The following is a 19,318-nucleotide window of genomic DNA, read 5'->3' on the forward strand; positions in this document are numbered from 1 at the left end:
ACAACTGAACTTTCTGCACCAGTGCATATGTCATACGTAATACATAATACGAATGTCACAGCGGTGAGATGATTCAATCAAATGCAGTTGACAAACAAGCTGGAGTGTTTCGAGTTCCTGACAAAAGGAAAATTGATTTGCGAAGAGCAAAGTAAAATCACTGCATTTGCAGAGCTTAGGATCACTCTCCTCCAGCGCGTAATTGAAGTGTTTTAAAATGAGATAACCAATCATCCAACAGCCGACACAAATAATAAGGGACATGTAAAATCATACACGCGAGCGAAGCAAAATTTTTATTACGTCTTAAGAAAAATTGTTTTACGTCGAAATGGAAAAAACGATCAATGGTAATCTTCTGTCGCTTATTCGACGATTTATCTTATCTCGATCTATCTATTATAACATTGAATGATATCACATGGTATAAAGACACAAATGTACTCTTTTATTGAATGAATTCTTCAAATGATTGTAATTTCCTTTTTTTTACCAGTGAATTCAATGGAGATGCGAAATACCTTGGGATTGATTACTATGTTGCTGCTTTTCGATGCTGCGACTTCGATATTGTCCTCTTCAGCATTTTCCCCGATTGTCATCCAGGCTAAATACGAACGAAGTTATCAAAGAACAACAAATGCTACTGTTGAATATGTGTTTTTGTATCCTGCCGCTAATGTAATTTTCGAATGAAATCGTCTCTCGATCGCATAATTATCTATTTCATCAATTTATTGTTAAAACTATAAATGACACATGCTTTTAGATATCTCTGGAAACTGCAAAGATAGAGATAGAAAGTAACGCGACGCACAATTTGCCATTGACAGTAATAGTGCGTCAAACGATAGGTATCCTATCTTGGCAGATACCCTTACTAGTCAATGGTGCAGATTCTGTAGTATATAATAAGACTAGTCGAATCTTATGCTCAACGAAATACTATCGATACGCACCAAAGGATGAAGAGGAATATATCAATGTTGCTATCTCTACAGCCAGTCATGAAAATGTCTTCTTTAATCTTAGTGTAGTGAAAGTAGAGGACTTTTATTTAAGGTATGTATAAATCAGATTGCTTGAGAAATATTGCAAAGAATTGTATGTTTGTCTGCAAATTCTTTATACAATAACATTTCTTTTTTTACAGTCCAGGAAATAAGAAGGTAGTAGAAATCTCTCCATCTGAGCCCATATATTATGGTTACATCTCGAAACAAGCTAATTCTTCCGTTATTGTTCGCGTCGAATCGGATAATGATATCTGCATGACTGTGTCTATACAAAATACATCGGTGAGTTGTAAATGATACTTTTGTTGAAAATAATGAAATGATAAATTTCCATTTCTCTTCTTTCTCTCGTAGTGTCCCGTGTTTGATTTAGAGCGAAATATTGAACTTTCTGGACATTGGCAGACCGTAAGCAGAAGAGGAGGTATTACAGTACCAGTGAGTAATATGTAAGATTATACTTACTTAGTGATTTTTTTTATGGGCATTTATTTGTATATTCCCGATGTAACATCGAATATATTTGCTACAGAGAGAGGCTTATCCTTCGGGATTCTTCGTCGTGCTTGTCGTCAAAGGAGAAGACACAGAGTGTAATGGGATATCCGAGAGTAGTCCTCTTCGTACGAAAAACGTTACATTAATTATAAATCCTACCATCAGCAAACAAGATTATATCGTTGCAACGGCATCAGCAGGAGCGATTGCATTGTGTTTTTGTATCTTTTACATAACGGCTGTGATAATGTTCAATATTAGAAAGAGCAGAGAGCTTATACAAGAGTCAATAAATGAACAAAACCAGGATATCAACGATTATGTACCGAGTCCCTCAATGACAAGAGAGGTAATTAATGTCAAGGAAACTTAAACTATGAAAAAAATAATAGACATATGTATATTTTTAAATAATAGACATATGTATATTTTTACATATATTCGTAATAATTTAAATGTGATTATGAAAACATTTCATCACAGGTCACATCTAAGCAATGGGACTCTGTGGAGGAAGATTCATCCCTAGATGAGGATGACATAGATCTAATGGAAGATGCTCTCTTTGACAAGGATGTAATACGAACAAAGATTGTTCTCTCAGTTTGCGATCTCGCTCGCAAAGAACCGCGGATATTGCGGCACAAATCTCGCTTATATCTGTATTATTTGATAACTGTGGCAGTATTCTACACGTTGCCAGTTGTCCAATTGGCAATAACATATCAGCGTGTGCTTCACACGACCGGCAATCAAGATATGTGTTACTATAATTTTCTATGTGCCCATCCGCTGGGTCTGTTATCCGATTTCAATCATGTATTCTCAAATTTTGGGTATTTTCTTCTGGGTTTACTATTTATATTTCTAACTTATTCTCGAGAACGCATGTCGGATGCGGATATGACGAAATGTTATGGCATACCGCAGCATTATGGTCTGTTTTATGCAATGGGTACGGCATTGATAATGGAAGGCATATTGTCGGCGAGTTATCACGTGTGCCCTAGTCGTAGTAATTTTCAATTTGGTAAGTAGCGACTGAGTAAAGTATATATATATTTTTTTATCGTCTCTTATTTGCTATATATATTTATCGATATTGATATTATTATGTTTTACAGATACTAGTTTTATGTACATAATAGCGGTGCTTTGCATGCTTAAGATCTATCAGAATCGTCATCCTGATATAAATGCCAGGGCACCGGTGACATTTGGGATTTTGGCGCTTATAATATTCATAGGATTAATCGGAGTTTTAAATGGTTCCACGTATTTCTGGGTGATATTCAGCATCTTGCATTTACTCATATGCTTTATTCTAACTGTACAGATATATTACATGGGACGATGCAAATTCAACAGAGGCGTTTTTAACAGAGTAATACAAGTATGTCTCTTTCTCTCTCCCTTTTTCTTTAATATTCTGTAACCGCTGCAAGACACTCTATTCCGTAGACATTCAAACATGACGCACGTTGCGGTATATGGCATTTACTCCGGCCGCTCTATCCCGCCAGATTTATAATGCTCGTGTTAGCGAATTTATGCAACGTGGGACTCGCGGTATTCGGAAATATGTATCACGAGGGAAATTTCGCAACGTTTTTACTAGCTATACTAATGTCTAATTTGATTTTATACACCTTTTTTTACATAGTAATGAAGGTATGTACATTTTCCTCGCTCTTTCTCTACTTTTTTCGCGATCTCGTATGGAAAATCAGAATCTTTTAATGCCCATTTATTACGAAAATCTTTTCAGCTCTGCCATAGAGAACGGATTCTTCTTACGCCTGGGATGTACATTGTCTTGTCCATGCTATTTTGGGGAGCAGCTCTGTACTTTTTCGTGAATAAGACTATATCCTGGGCTCTTACCCCAGCACAATCCCGTTTATATAATAAACCGTGCGAATTATTGAATTTTTTCGATTCTCACGATATCTGGCACTTTCTTTCAGCATTAGCAATGTTTTTTTCCTTCATGGTATTACTTACTTTGGACGACGATTTAACAGATGTACATCGTAGCCAAATACCTGTTTTTTGAAGATCTCTCTTTTATATGAATTTAAATTATATGTATTTTATACAACTTCTTTTTACAAAGCTGATCAAATATATACAATGTATAGTTTACTTGGATAATATTACCAAAAATTGTATAAAGCATATAAAAAACTTTCTCTCTTGTGATAGAAACGCGCTATTATTGTCTGCACGAAAGGATCGCGCATCGTGAAGTAACTTCGGAAGTAACTTATGTAAATGTAACTTATATAAATGGATATGAAATTATATATAAGTTTTCCTAGTTATAACTAAAGTATATAACAAGTTTTAAAATTGAAATTCTTTGATGACATTTTTTTAAGAGATATGGTTGAATTTAAAAAAAAAAACTATATACATCTTTCGCGCGAAAAAAAATATTAATGTTATATTATGCGCTCTTGTGGTACATATTATGAAACAACATAAGTATATTGTTTGTAAGATATAATCGCGTTTCTTTTGAAAAATATATGTGTATGTGTGTGTATTTGTATGTATGAGTTCGTGCACATGGATGTAATTATATACAAAATGCAGTACTTTTTAGTAACGCATGTTCTTCCATGTATGTAAATGTAGAATATCAAATTAAGAAAAGTAGTGTCTTATCATCAAAATGTTATCAGGGAATTGAAAATTAAAGAGTATTACGTGTTAAGATACCGTAATATATATAATGTTATAAATAAAATGTCGTTATAAATAAATAATATATTGAGTGTGTGGATTCTAATAACTTATTATATAATAAATTTGTATATATTTCTAGACTTGTGACAGATTAGAGAATGTTTCTAAAAAGTTTAAAAGTTGCGATAAAGAAATAATTAAAGCAACATGCGATATTTTAAGAATTTCGAATCTCATCAAATTGCGATGCAAATATAATCCATAGACTTGTCACAGAATGGCAGTGACACGCTTTTTTCTATTTCTTAAAATATTCATTTTCAAGAACATATGTATATATCGAACATTCTGTATTGAAAATTACGAGTAAAATTGTTCAACAAACTAATCTGATGCTATCTTGATATTTTTTCGAATACTTCTCAAACCTTTTAACCCTTATCAAGGGACTAAAACTATAGAGGTTCTTCGATCTATAATAGAAATGGAAGTTTATCGAAATCTTTGAAACATATCTATTTAAAGTATATCCTAACTTAATTAACCCTCGATAGTAGAGAGAGTATTTGTGAAAATTAATATGAATAATTATACGTCTTTGACAATAAATTGTACTATTGACGAGCATTTAATCAACTGGAATGAACGAAGCGTGCAAGTATGCTTACACGCGAAAAACGCTCAGGACAAAACATTCGTGTCTTGATGCTCTTGCCCCGTTGTCTCCAATTGCGATAAAGTTCTCTGCAATTCCGCTCGTTCATTCGGTTGCAATCTGTGGGCAATTTCCAAAACTGCGTCTAGTCTAATCTCCGGACAAGTGTCCAGAGCCTCCTTGATACGCGTCACCACCGCATCTCTCTTTACGCACGTTATATTACGCGACACGACACTATCATCCGTTTTACATTGTGCCTCTAACCAATAGGTCGCAGCCTCATCTTGATCCCACAAGTATGATTCCGTTGTTCCCTTATCCTCGATAAACCAACGTCGCAACATTGCTCCCACCTGTCTGACATCGAGACTCGGCTGCGTCGATAAGATCTCGTTTTTAATTTCCTCTTCCAGAAGCCTACGTCGTAGTCGCCAGTAAAATAATCGTCGCGCCATTTTCCATGGTATTATCTCTTGAATCGTGTTTTTTTCTAACATTCTCTCCGGCGTATCATGCAAATCGGCGAAATAAATGGCTACTTGACGATACATTGGTTCCAACATTTTCTCACGTTTACGAATCTGTGTTTCTAGCTCAAGTCGTTCCTCCGTCGTATTTACGGTTGACAATTTCTCCTAAAAAGATACATACATGTTACATAGACGAATTGACTTCACGCGAAATCATTGTATTTACCTTTAGCTTATGTATACCAGGATCGACTCTATGCATAGTTTTCACAATGTCCTTGTTTCGAAATTTAATTTCTACAATCCCCTCGGGTTCCAAGATGCCACCTCTACTGGTATTATCGGCAAACATCTCCATGCAACGAGGATTTATTGTAGGGTCCACGACAGCCCAAGCGCCACCTCTAAGTTCTCCATTCGGCGGGATATAAACGAATATCGGCTTGCAATATTGCCGTAGCCCGTCGACGATGTACGCGCCAAATTTGACAATTTGCTCGTACATATCTATAAAACAGAATGAGAGAATGATGATGCGAGAGACTGATAAGGATTAATAGAATGGCGATCGAAAGCTCACCCTTCATCCCTCCGGAGAAGCCTCTCCAATTAGCAAAGATAAAGAGCGGCAGTTCCTCCTTTCCGAAATCTTGGATAGCCTGTGCAGTTTTGTACGCGCTGTCCGGGAACCAAACCTGTCCCGCTTGAGATATAGTCTTAGCTTCGGAATCCAAATTGGCGGGATCGGCTGGCAAATGCAGTTCGACGGTCCTCGTTTCGACGGCAATAATGCCACAAGGTATACCACCGAGTCTGGCTCGTCCGGTCACTACCGTTTGCGCCCAAGGCCTCATTATTTCCTACTCGTAAAAGACAAAAGCGTATTAATGATACGAAATTTTGATGAAAAATGCGAGATAGAGAAAAAAAAACACTCACGTGCCAGGAGCCTCGGTCGAAAAAGCCACTTTCCCAAGCATTCGATTCGGTGCAGTATCTACCTTCTAACATCCATCTCGGATCGTAGGCCGTTTTCGTGGGCATGTAAGCGATTTCTCGCTCGATCGGGTCTGTGATGGGCAACATTATCGGTAACGGGGCACCCTTGCTTTTGGGGAAGTAAGTGAGCCACTTCAAGGCAGTCGCCACTCCGTCCAAGTCACGAGCATCGGTCGCGTGAGACACCCCATTGTTGTGCATAATCTGCGTGCCGCCCAGCTGATTGTTGCTGGCATAAACCTCGCGACCCAATACGGTATTCAACGCTCGATAACCAGTCAGAATAATATGCGAGTTCTCGATCTGTATCACTCTATGGCCCAGACGTACCACATAAGCGCCGATACCGATCGCGCGACACGACACTATAGAGATTGTAATTATGTCGTTGTAGGCTCGCGACGTTTCACCCGCGATCAGACCGGCGTGCTTAAGATTCTCTACTCCTATTCCGTCATCCTTGCCGATAATGTCCGTGATCCTGTAACGACTCTCGCCTGCGGGATCTTCGATCAGCGAGGCCTTCACCGAATTAAGAGATGCCAAGCGTGCGTAATCATCCGGCGTGAGATATATATATTTGAAACCCTTCTCCGGTTCGTTCTCGTCTTCCCACGCGATTCTGAAGAGAGCTTTCACTTCTTCAGCCATACCAATACGGGCGCCGGAATTGGCTCCGAAATATATCCGTGGACATCCGAGCTGTCTCGCTCTCTCAGAGGCTCTGCAAAACAGTAAATCTTCACGTATTCCGAAAGAGCCGATCATATACGTGATATCATTGGCGATAAGTATAATGTCCCGACCGAACGGACATTCCGGGGTGTACAGGGTCAACCGCCACGCGATCATGCCAACATCGTTTTCGCCCGGCAATCGTTTCTGCTCTACTAATTGTTCTCCGTCTAGCACCAACTCCACGACGTCTATCACCGGATTAGGAATCGCAATCGGATTCTGATCATCGATCAGTGATTTCTCTTCTACGTATTTCTGCCATAATTTCTCGGTTTGCTGTCGAAACATGTCTGGTAAATCATAAACGTAAGTGGTACCGGCGCTCTGCGCCTGGAACTTCTTTGCCTGGAGATAATCTTTGGTTAGATATGGTGTGGAGATTGGTAATCCATGCATAGGACCTGGTCTCCAATTCGCTGCATTCACCATTGTGGGTGGATAAGACTCGAAACGAATGATACCCGTCTTGGGATCGGTGGCCTCCGTGTAGAGATGCAAATCAATGCTATATCCGCTGTCGTTAGCGATACAGAGGCGTAGGTTGGAAGTTGGTTTCCCCGGCGCGGGTCGTATGGTCATTTTGATCTCCGCTTGTCGCACATGCAGCTTCCATAATCTTGGCCCATATCGCAATACCATGCTAGTTACACTCTCCTCTATTCTATTCGGGTCCATAATGACTGTGGGGACGAAATTCAAGAAGATGTGATTACACTCGGTACGTTTCGCGAGAGGATGCGAGAACGCAACTTCCAATTCGTCCATAGCCTCGAGCAGAACGCGTTCGCCCTCGTTGTGAAGATAATCGAAGCTGGCTTCTTTCGTGATAAGATCGGAGTGCCGTATAATCGAGCGAATGAAGAAACGATAATCGGTAACTTGCTGGCCTTTGGCGACCTTGGCTTGGCCGAGATACAAATGCATCTTCTGATTCGATGTCGGAAGCGCCTCGAGATCGTATGTTCGCATACGATTCAATTCCAATTGGAAGGCGCAACCTGGCTCGAGATGCCGATAGATCCTGTCCTCGACGAACCCTTCCCGTTGACGGAAAGTGAAGAATTTGGGGAACTGTCTCTTTTTGAGTGCGGCGAACGTCACTCTACGGATGCCGCGGGATATCAATTCTTCTTTGTTGTTGGCGCACCAATCTCCAAACATTCGGGCCATAGTAGCGTCATCCTCGGTGCCGCTTTCCTTGACCGCGATACTCAATATATGAATCGGTTCGATGGATTTATCGTTGGTCGTCGTCGCTGTCGACGCGGTTATTCCATCCGCCGCCACGCTCAAGGACACGTTGATAGATGTGCTGTGCCGCGATTCGCTGCCGGCAGCGTCCACCGCCTCCAACAATTTAGCGGACATTACCGGTGTAGGGCTCGATAAGTCTTCCAACAAATCCAAGACCTCATCCGCGTATTGGCTGAATTGCTCGAGATCTTGGAAAGCCACCATCGCGCCGGATCTATAATCCACCAAAGATTGATTCTGACGATTTGGATGATTGGTAGGCAAAACGAACTGGAAATATACTAGCGGAATCTCTCCGGATAATTCCAAATGTTGCAAACATGTAAGATCGTAACTAACATAAGCTCGTCGCACATAAACTTCTAAGGCGGCATTGCACACCGCGCGATTAGTATGATAGAAAAAGTCGTGAAGAATGTCAAAGATGGATGTTTCCGAGAGAATGAGTTTCTGCAAGTTCTCCGGATGGAAGTCATGCCCGTACATATCCACTGCCGAGAGAAATATCGACTCCATTTGATTGTGTCTGAGTTCGTAGGCGGGTTGATGGGCGGCGATCAACACTTGTCTGGCTCTCAGCGCGACGCGACTGTGTTCCGTGCGATTTAGACTGGTCAATTCAGTCAATGTGTTTGAAAGCTCATCGGTAAGACCGGGTTCGTTGGCCCACAAATGATCGATCAACATAGTCACCAAGACATTCTTTTTTGTTACTTGATTATGACTGAAAATCATACCAGTGACGGTCGCTACATCGTCCTTGTATTTCTCTATTAGTGCGGAAACGCACTTGTCATAATGACCTTGTTGAAACTGACTCTCGACCATGTAATACTGTCGCAGTAGTTCGTGCACGGCCGTCTTCATTCGACCACGTATACCATTTCGATATCTTTGTACCAATTGCACGATGGCTTGGGTCGTCAAGAAGAATACATCGCGTTCGGCTCTTTTGGATAGAGTCGCCGCGTGTCCGTCTATCACAGCGGCAATCTGTTGACTAGGAAATTGGGCTAAGATCGATGTGATATTTCGTTCGTATAACGACATCAATTTGCGAATTTTTTTCTCCACAGAGATGGGAATTCTGCCGGATATCGTCGCGATCACTTCTTGCAATTCCAATAACGGTAAGTTGGGATCGCGTAACGAGCACATGAATTTCTCGATTAGCTCTCGCAAACGTGGCAAATGATACGGATCCGGCAGACAGTATCCCGCTAATGTATTTTCCAAAGCATTTCGATACTTGGCGTGGAGATGGTTCAATTTCTCCGGTACGGCGAGCACCGCTGCCGTTGTGAACTGTCCCGTATAATCTTGCGCTTTTGTTACCAGTGATGGATCGTCCAATTCGAGATGCGCGATCAGGGTTCCGGCTTCCAGTATTGCGCCAGGTCTTTTCACGTAAAAGACGCTACCCGCTTCGCTGGCAGTAACGGTCATGACCATTTTCATTACTTCGATTTCAGCGTACGCCTGACCGGCGCCCACATGACCGCCATCATCGATCAAAAAATTTATTAGCTTGCCAGCCGATGGCGATCTTAGTAAGGATGGGTCGTTGTCTTTTTCAAAGATGCATGTTTGATTTCCCAACATGATCCTATAACGATCCACTTCCTCTCGCATGTAAGTCGTAAAACTCGCACCGTCCAATGAAAGCAGTAAACCTCCGTCCGACATACGATGAATATCCACCTCTTTGTAAGAACCGTTCATCACAAGAAAATAGTTATTGGGACCGGATTTAGCAGCTTGTACTTTATACTTGTATCCATCATTGATAAGCTCTACCTGCAACATAAAGTAAATGAAATATTTGAAAGTACATTATATAACGCATCACTTTCGAAAAAATGATTGTTGCATATTACATGATCAACATCGAGCAGGAAACTTACGTCGACAACGTTGTTTAAATCATTGCTAGCCTGTATTTGGCCCTTTTCCAAAGCTGTCTGAAATCCGGTGAAACCGGCCGTGATTATTCTATCGGCGATATGAAGCGCTCCGCAGGTGACAGCCAGTAAAACATCCGGCTTATCACTGCGAATACGTTCCGCGATCAACAAATCGAGCCAAGCGGTATCTATGTTATTCTGTTGAAAGGATTCCGTTTCCAGAAGAGTGATGAGATACTCGACCGTGGTTCTAAAGTCACCCCTGATACTTAATTCTTTCAGGGCCACAACTAAATTTTCTCTAGCCTGATTGCGGTCTTCGCCCCACGAGAAGCAATGACCGAATTGTGAGTCAGCGAACTCGTGGAGTCCTCCCGAAGCACCGACTGAAAAGTAACCCCATACGTTTTTCGATGATCGAAAATTCAACTCCTGCACCGTACCGGAACTCGGTTTAAAGCCTAAAAATATCCAAGCCAAGTTGTAATTTAGTCATCAGTATATAATATAGTATTTTCATACGTAAAGGAGAAGTGATCTTACCTTCATCAGGATTTTCACTAGTGATTCTAGCTGCGATAACGTGGCCCCATGGTTGAGGCTTATGACGCGGCTGATCAAAGTCGATCGGATTGTCGCCCCAGGGATTTTCGCCATATAAGAGACGTATATCCTTGATGTGGTGTAACGGCAGACCCATTGCTATTTGTAACTGAGCCGCTGGCAAGTTCACGTCCGATACCATTTCGGTGCAAGGATGTTCTACTTGAAGACGCGGATTCAATTCCAAGAAATAATATCTGCCGGCCGTGTCGTACAGATATTCCACAGTACCCGCGCTGACATATCCTACCATTTTTGCTAATCTCACAGCAGCCTGTTCGTAGTAGTTTGAAGATTAATAGCGCAATTAATCGATCAATTAATCATATCATTAACGGTATTTATTTATTTACTTTTTCCATCTCTTCGAAAACCTCCGACTTGGCGATCACGACCGGCGCTTCCTCGATAATTTTTTGATGTCTTCTTTGAATAGAGCAATCACGTCCAAACAGCGATATCGCGTTACCATAATTATCAGCTAGTAATTGCACTTCCAAGTGACGAGCGCATTTGGCCAGTTTCATAATAAATATCGGCGAGCCGGATATTTCAGTCTGCACTTGTCTAAATATTAGAAGCAATGAAAACGGATGTAAGGAAAAATCTCTGTGGCAATTTTGACGTTTACCTGAATAAAGCGGGTAACTCCTCGGCGTTTTCAACTTTCCTGATTCCTTTACCACCACCACCCTCACTCGCCTTCACCATGATCGGAAAGCCGATCTTGTTGGCTGCCGCCAGACATTCTTCCACAGTGGCGACGCATCCTTTTTTAAAAAGTTCCGATGATATTTTAATCTTTTTCCCGCTGTAATGCGCTGTCAATTCCGATCCTGACCAAGGAAGGGTCGGCACGTCTGCAGTTTGAGCGACTATGCTGGATGCGATTTTGTCACCTAAAGCCCACATGGCTCTCTCGGACGGTCCTGCCAAGGAAATGTAAAAGAATATAAATGTCCATCGACATAAAACTGCGCGAATGTGTTTTGAAAAAGTTTCGCAGGAAAAACTTGTATCATGGAACGATAATGTTTAGTACAATATTCGGTACAGCCAAAGAGAAAGCGAGAAAGACGTATTTCTCTTTTTCATTGAAAAATCTAATTTGTTATATCTTTTTTTTTATACCAATAAAGCAGATGTTATTTTTATGGAGCAATTCCGGAAGTTTCGGATTTTCCGAAGCGTGGCCCCATCCGGCCCAAACTGCATGGACCTGAGTACGTGTCGCGATATCGACAATCAATTCCACATTAGCGTAATTGTTGTTGTTGGTCCCACCCGGTACTGGCACGTACTGATCTGCCATTTTGATGTATTCCGCGTTCGCCTTTAGATCTTCCGGCGTGACCATCACCACGAAACGCACAGCCCTCTCGTTCTTAAACATCTCGTACGACCAGCGTCGAATCGATCGCATGCATTTAACCGCCGCGATACCATTGTTGGCGATCAGCACCTAGAAACAATTCAACCGTAAAGATCCAAGATTGCAGTATCAATGCTCGACAATTGTCTTTGCGCTTTAGATCGCTCTGAGCATTATTTAGAGTTTACATTTTACCTTGTTGATAACCCTGGTGCCTCCGAAACGATGGACAAATTCTTCGGGAGTCGCGACAGTGAAGTCCTTTTCTTGAAGCCGATTTTGCGTTTGAATCATCACCGTACCCTGCGACATGCTGGGCCTATCAAATCATATATATATATGTATAAGTATGTATAAGTAAATGTATTATATTATAATTTATCTTATCATAATTTATCATATTTTTTAATTTTATATGTACATATAAATTATATATTTTAAATATATATTTTATATATAATATATAATTTTTATATGTATATATAATTAAATATATATTTTATATTTTCCATAATTTTTTCGAATTTTATGCATATACAGAAAAAAGAATATTTATTAAGATATATACATTTCCTATTCAAGAAAAATAAATATAAATGTATAGATGCATAAAGAATAGAATATTATGTGTAGTTAAATGAAAATATATATATATATATATATATATATATATATTTTTTTTATCGCGAAATTAATAAGTATCATTATATACACGTTCCGCATTTGAACGAATATTTCATAAAAGAATACATAAGTATATCGCATAAAGTATGTCGACCGATTGTTTGTCTTTCTCCTTTTACTCAATTCGATAGATTGTCTGATATTCGATTATTTTCCTCACAGCATCGATTAAAATCTCTTCTCGAGATTCGCTTGTTGATTTGCGACATCTGTTTGTATGTACATCCGCAAAGTGAAAAATGATTACGTTGATTCTAAAGCTGGTAGATGGTTCACTTTCTCCGTGTCCGCTGTGTTCTCTACCACATCGAGTCCATCATTCTTTGCGTGCAGGCTCGTCTTACGCATCAACAAATTGTCCGAGCTCTTCCAATTTTTATCCTTCTCCGTATTTTGCGCCAAGACAAATCTCTTCATCCGCTTCATCTCGATGACTCCCGATTTAAAATTGATTCAGATATTATGAACACGCGAAATGCAGGACGATAAACCGAACAGTTTCATGCACAATCATCAAATCAGCATGAGATCATCTTGACTTTGTTTTTTATTTTAATACTTCTTTTCTAAATTGTAATAAATGGAACCTTGGGATACACAAATAATCTTACAAACTATCTCAAATTTTACGTATATCGATTTTATTTTTTTTTTTGCACGCGTACTTTTTTACGTATATATCTTTACGTCATCGTAAAATATTATCGCTCCACTCGTCATTAACATTTCTGCTGCATAACTAAAATATTGTAAAAAAATATTAGCGAGCAAAATTTAAACAAGGAAAATCGAATGATGAAATAAGCGAAACGTAATTTATTGTTAAATATTTTTAAACCGACAGATTCGATTTTTCTTAAATACGAGACATCTACAATCTCCCGGCGATATTTATTTTATCGTTTCATTATCGTGAAACTACGGAAAATATTTTTACATCGAGACAGAGTGTAGATTTTACGCGACTGAATCGCAAAATTTTGTCTTTTACGTAGTTGAAAAATAAGAAGGAATAAAAAGAACGATAAAATGATGACGAATAACGTGTAACACTTGTTTTAGCCGTCGTTGACCGTCTCGTTAGAAAGGCGAGCGTTCACTGATGAGTACAAGTTTCTATCCAATTTATTATCCTTGCTTACAACGAATTCCCCTACCTTTTTACGTGATGTTAGAGATCTTTATGATTATTTTTTTTTATTAAATAGCACATTGAAATAAAAAGATGTGAACCGGTTGTAAATATTCCTTCTTTTTTCTTCATAAAAGAATTATAATCATCGCATGACGTAAAGGATAAAATATACATGCACATATATTTTGTCCGATATATTTTAAAACCGACAAGTTCGATTTTTTTTAAATACGAGACAGTTACAATCTCCCGGTATTTGCAGTATTTATTCGATTATTTATTACATATAATTTGTTATGAAATATCTTCCTTTATTCTTGAATATCGAAATACGAGGAATTCTTCGACTCGAAAGATCAAATAAGAATAAAATGTTTTTATCGCGATAATTGAGAGTTTCTACGTCGGTACAACTTTATTTTAAATGAAAAAATTGATTTCTTCAAACCAGTTTTTTTTTTCAAATTGAGCAATTATCGAGATATTTGAATAAGATAAGAAAAGTATTAATTTATAATAATTGATATGCCTAATAATTAATTTATCATAATCATTAAATTAATCCTAAAAAATGAAAAATTTTGAAATATTATATAATATTTCGAAAAATATTCGCACACTTTTTTTGTCGAATTCATCTTAATATTTTCATTAGATGTAAATTTATACGTTACACGAAATATATACACGTCAGCATAAAAAAATTGCATAACACGTTGATATGATACATGTTATATGTTCAGAATTTGCTTATCAAGCTTGTTCATGCGTCTGCATGGAATAAAAAGCTATCGTCATCAATTATTGAAACATTATAAATCAGTTATTATTAAATTGTTGAAGGCCTTAAATTTTTTTGTCGGACTCTCTTTCCGTTGCTCTTTCATACGGCCGTCACGTGTTTATGCTAAAATGATAATAAATAAAGATTACGAGTTCGTAAACTATGCGCGGTTACGCTTTCTGCTCTAGGAAGACTCGTAGAGTAAATGCAAATGCGAATATGTTATGTAATATTTTCTCCGTTCGCGATATCTCTCGGATAAAAAGGGAGATGACCTGATTTTTCGGCTCTACATTTTTTTCGCTTTCTCTAAAACTATTCTCCGCTCTTTCTCTAACGAAGATTTACGTACATATTACGTACATCATACATCAAAAATCGCGTCCTATTTACCTTATTTTATAGACTTGCATAATTTGCATATATATGAAACAAGAAGCATGACAGAAGGAAAGAAATCAATTTCTTTTGCTTCGCGCGTTATCAGCTGTTTCGAGGTGTCTCTTGATCCAATAATCATAAGGTCGAGTCGAAGAAGTCAGAGTGTAATCTGTCAAAGTAAACTCGAATATTAATTTTTATTTAAATTTATTTAAATACGAATATAATAACGGTCTTGAGAGAACGTGCGCACATGCCGCATACTTATATAAATCTTTAGGAAAAAAAGTATTTTTTTTCAACACCAAATAGACTCGCGTATAATCACGTGAAGTCTGTCTGAATATTCAAGCAGTCAGGATCAAGGGGTCGCAGAGGTGAAAAAGACACACAGTGCCGGAGAGAGAAAATGTCCACGTTCACGTTCCTTCTTCGCCTCGTCGATTCATAAATATAACGGTATTTGCGCTCATGAATTGCGTAAGCGACGCACAAATTTGCGGATTTTCGGCGATTCAGATTTTCCCGATATTAAATTATCTAGATGGCGGAAACAATGTATATCCGCTGGGGCGACGATGACGAGGATGACTTGTCGAGTTAACGTCTCTTGTGGCATGGATAGAGAATCCTTACGAGAATCCTTATCCTCCAGAGAATTCGCTCGTTATTTTATGACGGAAGCACAATCACCTGAGACGCCTACGGCGCTCTAGCAGTCCTGGGGTGACATTGGTTTGCACCTGCGAATTGGCGCTTTCGCTCCCCTCGCTCGGGAAGCTATCCTCGATCTCCTGCACCTCGCTAGGATCGGGATCGGGATCGAGCTCGGGCTCCCCGACGACAAAGCTCACCGGTGCCTCCGACATCTCTCTCGCGCAAACGAACCCTGGGGAAGGACCGAGACAGTCGATGATCTCCTGACTGGAATCTCCCGTCGAAGAATCGCACTCCGTTCCCTCCGCGCTCTCCGTGTTACCTTCAACACACATAATCGCCATATATGCCCTTGATTCGAGATCGAACGACTCGCGAAGACTCGCCATGTCGCTTTGGAGATGACAAAATAGTCTCCCTCTCGGAGAGAAGGATACAAGTTGAACAAGTTGGGAAGCGAAAGAAAGAGGAAAGAGAAGAAGAAGCGTATCGCGTACACACCGTGACTATCACTCGTTGAAGGAGAGAATACACGTAGGTACACAGAAAAAAAGGACATTCTCTGTTTTGAAAATATATATTTAGTTTCATGAAAATTTTGACATAAGATTATATCGCGTTAATTTAAGAAAAATATAATTGCTTACTCGAAGGAAGCCATTTTGTATAGTCCAATCGAGAAAAATATATTATCACGAGATTTAATTGTCTTGAATGGAAAAGAAACAATGTTGGATAGAAAATAGCATTTTTAAATCAAAGATTATAATTTTCTTAAAATAGAATTAAATAAATTAATACTGTTTTATTTGATAATATTGTTGAAACTTAAAATTATTAAATTCTTCCAAGAAAATTAAAAACTGTCTATATACGAAACAATGAACGCGTTAGTTTAAGTATACAAGTTTTCACTTGACTCTTCTCTTTTTTTTGTGTACGACGCGCGCACGATGCGTGGGATATTAAAAAAATGCCAATTATATGAGGGAGATTAGAGATTTGGAGAAATACCGAAAAAGAAGGAGCCCAGAAGACGGCGTAGCATACAGCCTACGTTGTTCGCCTCGACGCCGCTTCTCCTCCTACGTCGAGTGACATCTAAGAACGGAGCGCGGATGCGGTTCCTTCCTCCTGGCCGAGTCGCCTGGGTAGAAAATCACCGGACTAAGGGAGGCCCAAGACTGGATCGCGCGTTTCGCACCGACTCGCCGGGAGTGTCGAAATTGATACACGTTTGCAATAAAGCCACTGTAGCAAGTGGCGCGATATCGTACGAGTGGACGCGAGCCGAGCTCAAGTGGGTTCAAGGGTCGTTGCGTCACATCGTCTCCAGTGTCACGACGATCCCGAGGTCATTTTACGACGATTGATTCCTCTACACGCGACTCTTTCGTGCTGTCGCTTTCGCTCCGGTCGATCTTGAACTGAGCGGGTCGATCTTGGCGACCTTACGAGAAGACTTCCCGAATTGATCGATCATCTCTCCGAGAAATGATGTTCTTCATTTATCTCCTTGAAATTTTATCCGCTAATCTCTCAATCAACGATGCTCGCTTCTACCTACAACGTATAAGCGCGTCTCCAAACGTGTCTCATGTTTATTTCAAGGACTTTTTCACGAACTGCGAATGCAATCGTTCTTACATAGAGGAAGATATATAATATGCAGCTTGACGAGCAAAGTTGACGCGTAAGTTGTTTTGAATTTTTCAAAGAACGCTTTATTCAGAGGACGTGATAAATGAAAAATGAGAATTTCAGTAATATATTTATGTAAATGAAAGTCAAAGTCAGCAGAAGACGTACATTGTGCAGAAAATGAATATTCATTAACGCGATTAGAATCAAGAATTCTCGTGCTTGCGTTTTATGCGAAAATTATCGTTTACCTAAGATCAGGTTGTACTAAACTATTTCAAGTGAGATTTAAATACTTGCATATACATCTTTATCCTTCTCTCGAAATAAAAACACATAATTAAGTCTCGTTTAAGGCTTGAATAACATTAGGAATAAATGAAATACATTAAGGATGTTTCGTATCTATTTTCAAAATATTGAGAATTTAATGAAAATTGTACAGAATGTCTTTACGTATGTTTAGAATCTTCAGGACAATTTTTAATCGATTCAAAGCGTTCACAAGTTATAAGGATTTTAATTTGTACCGAATTAACACGTGTTCTTATAGGAAACGTATAATCACGTTGATTCAAATGACAAAAACACATGGAAATAATATTCAGAATTTGTTTAAAATTTGCAAAAGTGTAATTTAGATACAGAGAAAATATTTGGTCAAAAATATTAAACAAATATTTGGTCAAATAATATTAAACAAATACTAACTGGTTAAAAAGATATTAAATATAATTCAATGAAATTAGCCATGTATCTGAAACAAGGCGAAATTCTCTGCCAAAAGTTAATCATTTCGATTAACAAAATTTAGAATATTTCAGGAAAAACGCAATAAATATTAAAAAATACATTTCTGCACTGTAGCTAAGAAATAATATTCCACGTCATTTTTCATACTCAAAATACACCAAAAGTGTATATATTCGTCAATATTGATTTCCGCTATTTTTTGCTGGGATTGTACATACAAAGCATCCTTAAATCTAACGCGCCTTATCTTTTTCAAGGAAAAAACCGAAGCAGCTCGGTAATCTGTTTTCCTTTCGGGAAAAATTACTTATCGAGAAATATTCAGGACACGTGCGTACATATATATCATACACTTAAAGACTATCATACAGCTACCACGACTTTTTCTAAGTATAATATATACGTATACATTTCGAAAACGATGGCGCGGTGTTTATATAGATTTTCGCGAGGCGAGGCTGTCAAAAAAAAAATGAACGGGAGGCGGCGATTGGCCGAGCGGAGTGTCAGGCGACGCGTCGGCGACGGCGATTGGCTCGCGCGACGCGGCACGATCATCTGCTGCGCGCGCGCGCGCGCCCCGCCGACGATTTCAACGGAGCGAAATCACGCTCCCTCGATTATCTCTGCCCCGTCATCCCGGAGTACGAACCTCCGGAATTCCTCGCGTTACTCGAGCACGTGCTACTCGCGCGCGCGAACGCAACGCAGACTCACCGGTGACGAATCTTGCGCGGCGGGATGGCCCGCACCTGCTTGAGGTTAGGTTCGTCGCTCCGTTCGTGTTCTGTCATTCGAGTCGCTCGCTGTCACGCTGGTCTCCGCGAAAAAGTCAGTCCGCCTCGATTTTACCACCGTCTTGAGTACTCGTCAAACTTGATTTTATCTCGTTTTCTTTTACTTTCGCGAATCGCGAAATCTCTCCTCGCGCGGGCGTTTCTGGCCCGGGTCGCGCGATTCCTTTTTCTTCTCCCTCCCCTTTTTTCCCTCGCACACGCGATCTCTGCCACTGACGTATTTTATGGAGAAACTGGAAAATCTGACGCGTGTGTCGACACCGCTCTCGTGTCCTCTTCCTCT

General features: G+C 39.5%; 2 protein-coding genes across 6 annotated transcripts; one reads left to right on the top strand and one right to left on the bottom strand.

The window, feature by feature from the left end:
- Positions 1-27: 27 nt before the first annotated feature.
- LOC105253106 (SID1 transmembrane family member 1) lies at positions 28-4,204 on the top strand. Its single transcript, XM_011260907.3, has 10 exons — positions 28-350; positions 497-681; positions 770-1,062; positions 1,154-1,298; positions 1,371-1,454; positions 1,549-1,863; positions 1,998-2,544; positions 2,639-2,907; positions 2,976-3,185; positions 3,283-4,204. The coding sequence occupies exons 1-10, from the start codon at positions 332-334 to the stop codon at positions 3,568-3,570; spliced, it is 2,355 nt and encodes a 784-aa protein (XP_011259209.1). The 5' UTR covers positions 28-331; the 3' UTR covers positions 3,571-4,204.
- Positions 4,205-4,553: 349 nt separating this feature from the next.
- On the bottom strand, positions 4,554-19,237 carry LOC105253107 (acetyl-CoA carboxylase). Of its 5 annotated transcripts, none has more exons than XM_011260909.3 (13): positions 18,956-19,237; positions 16,859-16,991; positions 15,881-16,166; positions 12,399-12,522; positions 11,963-12,293; positions 11,463-11,760; positions 11,185-11,398; positions 10,772-11,105; positions 10,229-10,689; positions 6,273-10,121; positions 5,914-6,193; positions 5,560-5,840; positions 4,554-5,498 (listed from the first exon to the last, which is right to left on the bottom strand). In XM_011260909.3, exons 2-13 carry the CDS (start codon positions 16,890-16,892, stop codon positions 4,887-4,889), a joined length of 7,104 nt encoding a protein of 2,367 aa, XP_011259211.1. In that variant the 5' UTR covers positions 16,893-16,991; positions 18,956-19,237; the 3' UTR covers positions 4,554-4,886. The 5 variants fall into 5 exon arrangements, with proteins under 5 accessions (XP_011259211.1, XP_011259210.1, XP_011259213.1 ...); XM_011260908.3 differs by having other exon boundaries at positions 16,859-17,407; XM_011260911.3 differs by lacking the exon at positions 16,859-16,991 and having other exon boundaries at positions 18,956-19,066.
- Between the last annotated feature and the right edge of the window lie 81 nt (positions 19,238-19,318).

The sequence above is a fragment of the Camponotus floridanus genome, unplaced genomic scaffold (genome assembly GCF_003227725.1).
Source record: "Camponotus floridanus strain SB8 unplaced genomic scaffold, Cflo_v7.5 scaffold7, whole genome shotgun sequence".
NCBI classification, from domain to species: Eukaryota; Metazoa; Arthropoda; class Insecta; order Hymenoptera; family Formicidae; genus Camponotus; species Camponotus floridanus.

Bases quoted from the DNA above. Each gene is read 5' to 3' on its own strand.
- LOC105253106 (XM_011260907.3), top strand. The intron at 1,063-1,153 runs GTATGTATAAAT...CTTTTTTTACAG, and splicing joins GTAGAGGACTTTTATTTAAG to TCCAGGAAATAAGAAGGTAG. The intron at 2,908-2,975 runs GTATGTCTCTTT...TCTATTCCGTAG, and splicing joins TTTTTAACAGAGTAATACAA to ACATTCAAACATGACGCACG.
- LOC105253107 (XM_011260909.3), bottom strand. From the start codon at position 16,892: ATGCTACGCCGTCTTCTGGGCTCCTTCTTTTTCG. The intron at 12,294-12,398 runs GTAAAATGTAAA...AATTGTTTCTAG, and splicing joins GCACCAGGGTTATCAACAAG to GTGCTGATCGCCAACAATGG. The intron at 6,194-6,272 runs GTGAGTGTTTTT...TTTTACGAGTAG, and splicing joins TCGACCGAGGCTCCTGGCAC to GAAATAATGAGGCCTTGGGC.